The 7,645-nt window shown below is 35.7% G+C and overlaps 1 protein-coding gene across 1 annotated transcript; it reads left to right on the top strand.

Annotated features, from left to right (window-relative positions):
- Positions 1 to 3,594: 3,594 nt before the first annotated feature.
- Positions 3,595 to 7,169, top strand: LOC110868970 (probable 2-oxoglutarate-dependent dioxygenase At3g111800). Its single transcript, XM_022118256.2, has 3 exons — positions 3,595 to 4,395; positions 4,658 to 4,988; positions 6,730 to 7,169. The coding sequence occupies exons 1-3, from the start codon at positions 3,899 to 3,901 to the stop codon at positions 6,976 to 6,978; spliced, it is 1,077 nt and encodes a 358-aa protein (XP_021973948.1). The 5' UTR covers positions 3,595 to 3,898; the 3' UTR covers positions 6,979 to 7,169.
- The last annotated feature ends 476 nt before the right edge of the window (positions 7,170 to 7,645 follow it).

Below are 7,645 nucleotides of genomic sequence, written 5' to 3'. Positions count from 1 at the left end.
TTTGTATATGTACAATGCGTAGTTAAATAGTTCAAAACATATAATCAATTTACAATAAAGAGGCTTAGAACAACACACGTTTCATCATTGCCAGTATTTAATTTTGAAAATTAACAAACCCTAGAGCATAATATCTTAATTTATATAGGAATAATTTGCATTATAAAAATAGGCTAAGAAAAACGGATGCAACTGTTGCCACGCCTAGGCTAACATATCTTCATCGCCAATACATAACAATGTAACTACAACCCATAAAACCATAACTAAATTATAATTGCTAACCAGGGTCATATTCGCATCAGCTTTACATATAAGACAATTCCAAACAAACACAAGTATCAACAAACCAATAAACCCACATGTCATAAACAATATTATGCAACCAATTTCACAATAAAATACCTAAGAAAGTGAAGCGGGTCGAAGGTTTAAAAACCCAAAAGAACACCAATGTCAACAAATAAAGAAACCTACATGTTTTAAACGGGTTAACTCGGCTTATTCAACAAAATGAAATAAGGCAACAAATACAACAAATAAAGCCTAAATAACAAACAAAGCATCCAAACACAAACGGTTTCATTTTCATTGCATTGGCTCAAGCTCATGGCTACACCTTATCTGGTTGCTTGTCTCAAGCAGCGTAGTTGCCACACCAACAACTTATCATCATTATCGCTAAAGTCTTCTACCACCCACATAGCTCAACATCACATCATAGCTATAAAAATGAAAATTTACAACGATAGTTCCTCAACATAGGCAACATACAACGAAATCCACACACCAATAACATTCGACACAACAATAATTAACCAAAAGCGCAACAATGCTCAGCTAGGCAACATAATTCTTAAACCAACAATATCCCAAGTAACATCGGTCAAACATATCACATAGACCATAACATTTCAAGTAATAGTCGCTAACATCAAACCCACAAACATATTAATCAACACTCTATTCAAGTCTCTCAAACATATCACATAGACCATAACATTTCATCGGTCGGCTTTAGTAGAATATCAAGCGGCCCGAGGGAATTTCCCCTACTCAAAGGTTTGGCAAATTCTTCGTCATAACCGAAATGGGCCAATGTTGAACCGACGGTAGGAGCTTCTTCAAGTCGGACAACAAACAAAAGGCCGTCAAAGAAATCGATAAATCGAAAACCAACGAGTCGGTTGAACCCGAAACACCAACGTCCGATGCTCAAAACATCGACCTAAACGGTGTAAATCCGTTATTTACGGGTGAGGAATGGGGGAGAGCAAGTACAAGAGCTACACAGACCACCCGGTAAGAGAAGCGGTGCAAGATCGAGTAGGCCAAAGTGATCGCCGGGGGGATCCGACTTGACTGAAGCGTTTACGGAGATGAACCAACACCTTCGAGACATACGCGACCTCGGGGCTCAATGCATGCACGAGAACAGGGAGGTGATCGAGCTTATTAAGGATATACAATTTGACAGAGACTGTGAGTTTTACTCGAAGCCGCGCGAAAGGCGTTGGAAATGGCTCTACAAAGAAAGACGATCATCGAAAAAAATATAATCTTTGAGGTTTCGACTGTTTTTTTTTAAATTTTATTGTAACTTTTTTTAATTATTGTAACGTTTTTATGTTATTGTAATGTTTCTTTATATAATGAAATGTTATTAGTTTTTAAATTTAGAGATTAAATGAAAAATAAAATTAATAATTGAGTAATGATGGGTAATTGGTGTTTTTTTTAATGGCGGTATTTTATTCAAAAAGAGAGGAACTCAAGCAAGATGCTCAAGTCTTACAATACAGAAGCTTAAAAGAAGACAAGGTACAGTTACATAGGAGAGCAACTTAATGTAAAGGACTTCCATTTTTTCCTAGCATAGGTCTCGAAATCCAGCCCGTGTTGTGACCCATAAGAATGTAGCCGCCTTAATGTCACTGAATACCTTTGGTGCAAGCCCTCTCTTCCCTTGGAATATTGCTTCATTTCTGACCCGCCAAAGTGTCCAGCAAATGGTTGCAATGACAAGGTACACCGCCTTACTAATTCGAGGGTGGAGATTGTAGTTTTTAATGTGTCCCAACAATTCGAAAACACAAAGTGAATACCTGGGCATAGGTATTTTCAGCCACTGGAAGACCGCGGTGCAGATCCAATGTGCAAAGTTGCAGGAGATTACGAGGTGGTTTGCCGTTTCCAGGGAAAAATCACACATTACACATGTACTCGAGGGAATCAAGATCCTTTTAGAGATCAAGGCGTCTCGTATGGGAATCATTTTATGGACGACACACCAAAGAAAGCAATTAACTTTCTTGGGGATCCAATGCAGCCACAGAAGCACAAAAGTTTCAGGAATAAGCTGGATGTGGTCGAGTTCTTTGCCGAGGGCTGAAACAGTGAACTGATCACAATTGCTGCCAGATTTCCAAAGCCAAAACGTCCGAGCCGGTACCTAAACTAGTGCTGCCAAGGAGCTGTAAACAATCATCCCAGTCTCTGATTAACCCCCCTCTTGTACTTTTGTGTCATTTGTCATATAACCCGTACCAAAAGGGGTAACGTGGTGTTACCACTATACATGGCCTAATTAATAAAGGTGTTAATTTTAAAATTGGATTAGATGATGATTGATTAAATATTTAAGTTTACATTGAAGTAGGATTAGATGATGATTGATTAGATATTTAAGTTTACATTAAAGAGGATGTAGTGTTGTAGTTTGTCTTGGTGGGGGATGGGGGGATCATAGTTCCACTAATTTGTAGAAAGTTTTATTTTTCAATGCTTTTAATCCATTGTCTTCGTGTACAATAGCTCTAACACTAGATCGAGGGCACCATAGGTCTAAGATGGGGGACCGTAGACGATGTAGAAATCCAATAATTAAAATAAGACCAATGTTAACTTTTTTAAGATTAAGAAAATCAAAAGCTGGGTGAAAGTTAGAAACATTAAGTTTTCTTTTCCATGTTATTTCACTATTGTAATTCTTTATATTTTATGTTAATTGTTTTTTTTATAGTTAAGTACTTTAGTTTATGTTAAAAATTGTCTTCCTTAACTCCACTTGTCCTCTTTTGCGTTCATTTTATATTTGTTTTTGTTAATTTGATTGTTTGTATTATTTTATCGTTTATTAGGAGCTCTCTTTTTTGCCATTATTTGTTGTCTTCTTACCCTATCCGTTTGAACCATTCATATCCTCACATAAAATATTCTGTAGGATATGAGTTGATGTACATAAAATATTTTGTACTTAAATAAAACAAAGATAAGACATAAAGACATAGGTAAAATAAAGATTAAACATTAAAAAAAACAATACAATAAGCTGATATATACCAAAACAAATGAATACTTCAAGTTGACATTTCATTAAAAAAATTTCTTTCATAAAGCTGACACACTTATGAAAGTTACCCAATCAAAAACTAGAAAACTTCAAAACCACAATTCATGTCGGGGTTCCTTTTCATAAATTGTGAGATTGTAGTCATGTTACTTGCCTAAAACACACACAATTCCATATACAGTATTTGCACGTTTTTCTTGCTTCATTACATAGAAGATATTCCCATGCACCTCAGTCTATAAAAACCACCCTCTCCCCTTCTCTTACCACCACCTCTAACCTCTTATCAACCATGGGTTGCTAGTTTTTTTTCCATTCTAAAATGGTTTAGATGGTGTAATTTTAATTCTATCGGTTTTTTATTGTAACTTTATACTGTTGTTCTTGCTTCTTGCTAGTTTTTTTCTTTTTGCACTTCTCTAATAAAGTTTTCTTTGTTGCGGCTCATCGGTTTTCCATTATAACCTTATATTTTTCTCTGGCTTCTTGCTAGTTTTTTTTTTCTAATAAAGTTTTCTTTGTCGCGGTTAAAATAAAAAAAAAAACATGGGTTGCCCATGCGATTGGCCTGAACCCGTGGTTCGGGTGCAATCTTTATCCGAAAACGGGGAATCAATAATTCCCGAAAGATACATCAAGCCGCCATCAGATCGACCTACGCTTAATAACTCATCTCTTTCGGACATAAACATACCACTTGTAGACTTGTCTGGACTCACGGACGGTGATCTCACTGTCCGTGAATCAACGAAGAACCAAATCTCCATCGCATGCCGCGAGTGGGGGTTTTTCCAGGTGATTAATCATGGTTTGAAGGCGGAGCTAGTTGACGGAGTAAGGGAGATTTGGCGCGAGTTTTTTCATGAGCCGATGGAGGTGAAGCAAAAATACGCGAATTTACCGTTAACTTATGAAGGTTATGGAAGCCGGTTAGGGCTTCAAAAGGGAGCAATACTTGATTGGAGTGATTATTATTTTCTTCACTATCTTCCTTCTTCGTTAAAGGATCACCGTAAATGGCCTGATAAGCCATCTTCTTTAAGGTCATTTAACACAAGAAAAAAGTATAAACAAAACAATATATTAATTGTGCAAGTGTTATCTTCATATCTATAATAGATATGTATGGCAAACCTGGTGCATAAGGCTCTCACATGTGTGGGTCCCGGGGTGCATGTCAGGCCAATTTAAGCCTAATGTATATATTTAGCGTATATAAACCCTAACTATAGCTCTGTACGCAGCGTATAGCTCTATTTTCACAACTTAAAACCTTACATTAAAATTTTGCGTGTTTTAATGTAGGGAACTTGTGGAAGAATACTCGAAGGAGATAGTGCGGTTGGGTAACTCTTTGTTAGAGGTATTTTCGATTAACCTTGGATTACGACGTGATTATCTTCAAAACAAGTTCGGTGGAGAGGACATTGGGGCTTGTTTGAGGGTAAACTTTTATCCGAAATGCCCACAACCCGACTTAACCCTAGGTCTTTCGTCTCATTCGGATCCTGGCGGCATCACCTTCCTCCTCCCCGATGAGAACGTTAGCGGGCTTCAAGTCCGACGAAACGAAGAATGGATTACAGTAAAACCGGTTCGGCATGGGATCATAGTCAATATAGGGGATCAAATTCAGGTAAATATTTTTGTTAAGATTTTTTTTTTAAAGGTGAACACATTTAAAGCCTAAAGGGAAAAGGATCTATCATCTATGTTAATCTTATTTTAGTGCAAATAGGGGCCATACATTTAATGGTGGCTGTCACTTGTTTCTTTCTAGATATCCGATAAGATGCACATTGCAATTCACATGTGTACGACAAAAACATTAAATATATGCACATGCATCACAAGAGGGAAAAAAAAAAACATTCAAGGTTTAACACTAGTGGGTGGTCAATAATCTAGGGCCCAAGTATGTTTGTATGACAGGTTTGTTAGTGGTCAGTACAAGGTTTGAACTGGTCACCAAACAACTTAAGTATGTTTGCATGAGTGGTTGTCATTGCATTTGACGATCACTCACTTTTTATGCAACTTTCCAGTTGAGTCGACAACATACCTACGTACGAAACTTTGTAGGATTAATCTTGACGTTTCCGGTTCGGGTCATGGATACGGACCGGAAATGGAGCTTCGTGGGTCAAATGGGTTGCATAATTTTAGTTAACTAGTCACATGTTTTTATTGGTTTAAATACAACGTGGGTTAGTGTTTGTTAGTTGAGTCAAATAATGGAGAAGTGGTCATAATTAGTGTTTTCCTTTATTTACGTTTGCATTAGTCTGTATATATATTAAACTTTCAGAAAAATAAGCAGTGGCGGCTTTGATGGTGTGCGGAGAGGACTTCCGCACAAGGCTCGTGATTTCGAGTGGCATGTGATTTAAATATATATATATATATAGGAGAAGGTTCTATGCAGAACACTAAATATTGCGAGAACACACAGAACAAAATGAATCACTCATTTTTTCAATCCTAAAAACTTAAAAAGTAAATGAAAATGTTATAAATGTAAGATTTACCGTTTCTCACACTAGAATTTAAAACAAAATATGAAAAATCTTCAGTTTTTAAATAACCTACACACATGTAGGTTATGTGTAGGCTAAATTACCTACATGTATGTAGACTATGGGTAGGGAAAAATATATGATTTTTTTATGTATATATAATACACATATAAATGTAAGAAACATAAAATTCAAGAAATATGAACCTTAAATCCCAAAATTTACTGATTTAGAATTGTTCTTTTTGTTCTCGCAATAATTAGTGTTCTGTAATGATCCTTCTCCTATATATATATATATATATATATATATATATATATATATATATATATATATATATATATATATATATGTTATTTTTTAGATAGTAAACACATACCAATTCCAATATAGGCCCATTTACAAATCATTTTTTATGGTTTAGAATTTAGCTCACTTGTCATTAGGTTTATTGAGTCAAATACTAATTTGATTTTTTAAATAATAATAAGACATTACGGAAAGACACATTTTTTCAAGCTTGAAAAGGGTACGTGAATTATCAGAGACGCCTCTGAAAATAAGTTTCGTATTCATGAGTTTATCTTTGTGTAATTTTGTGTGTTGAAGCTTTGAAACCAACAAACTTGGGGCCTTAGAGGTCGCCAAATGGTTTGGCAATCACCCATTTTGTGTTAATAGAGCAAGGTTTTGCGTCTTGTGACGCTTTGGGGGGGGGGGGGGGGTTACACCTCGATATAAAAAGATTTTTCATTTTAAATAGTTTGTTAACTATAGTCATACTGAACATATATAGTATATTAGCATGTCTTGGCTCTTTGGCCTATCTTGTATATCATGTTTTTTATTTTGCTTTTTTAGGTTATAAGCAACGCTATATACAAGAGTGTAGAACACAGGGTGATAGTGAATCCAAACAAAGAGCGAGTGTCGTTGGCGTATTTCTATAACCCAAAGAGTGATTTGCTTATTCATCCAGCGCCGGAGCTCTTAACACCCGAGGCACCTTCTCTCTACCCCTCCATGACTTTTGATGAATACCGACTTTTCATACGAACTAGAGGTCCACAAGGAAAATCCCAAGTCGAGTCTTTAAAATCACCAAGATGACCTCTTATGTTATAAAGTAGAGTAAATGCGTATAGAGAAAGTTTTAGATGTCTTGCTGTGTCAACCTTGCTTGTTTTGTCAAGTACCTTTAAGTCCACAAACAAATTCATTAATCTTTTTATGAGTATATATGTAAGTTAGAAGAGTTTGTATGAGCCAATATATGAGAAACTTATTTTTCAATTAGACTACAATATGGTTCAGGGTAATTTATTTGTTTACTTCTTATGACTTAACTATGGATATGCAATATCTATGTACATAGAACCGTACTGGTGTTTACGGTCTTAGTATGAGTCAAACCATTAGTAATGATTTTTTTTAGTAAAAGTGTGAACCAAACTCTTAGTAACGGTATTTGACAATTATAAACCAAACCAAACCCGATTGTTGAAAATTAAAACTGAACTAAACCAAACCAAACCAAACCAAACCAAACCAAACCAAACCGTACTAATGTTTTGTTTGGTTTCATGAATTAAACTTCTTGTGCTTTTTTAATACTCTACATATGTTAAACAATTAACATAACTATGTTTACAAGTAACGTAATTATGTAGCCGTGTAATTACTCTATATATAATTACTCTAGAGCAATTCAGATCTAAGTTAAACATATTTAGGGTGTAAGGGGCACTCCCCTAAGAGGGGAGTCCCCTCTCTTACG

The sequence above is a fragment of the Helianthus annuus genome, chromosome 7 (assembly GCF_002127325.2).
Source record: "Helianthus annuus cultivar XRQ/B chromosome 7, HanXRQr2.0-SUNRISE, whole genome shotgun sequence".
Taxonomy (NCBI): Eukaryota; Viridiplantae; Streptophyta; class Magnoliopsida; order Asterales; family Asteraceae; genus Helianthus; species Helianthus annuus.
The sequence above is the reverse complement of the archived record's forward strand: the minus strand, read 5'-3'. Positions and strand labels throughout refer to the sequence as shown.

Coding starts and splice junctions, on each gene's coding strand:
- LOC110868970 (XM_022118256.2), top strand. CDS start 3,899: ATGGGTTGCCCATGCGATTGGCCTGAACCCGTGGTTCGGGTGCAATCT. Junction 4,396..4,657: donor GATAAGCCATCTTCTTTAAG/GTCATTTAACAC, acceptor GTTTTAATGTAG/GGAACTTGTGGAAGAATACT. Junction 4,989..6,729: donor ATATAGGGGATCAAATTCAG/GTAAATATTTTT, acceptor TTGCTTTTTTAG/GTTATAAGCAACGCTATATA.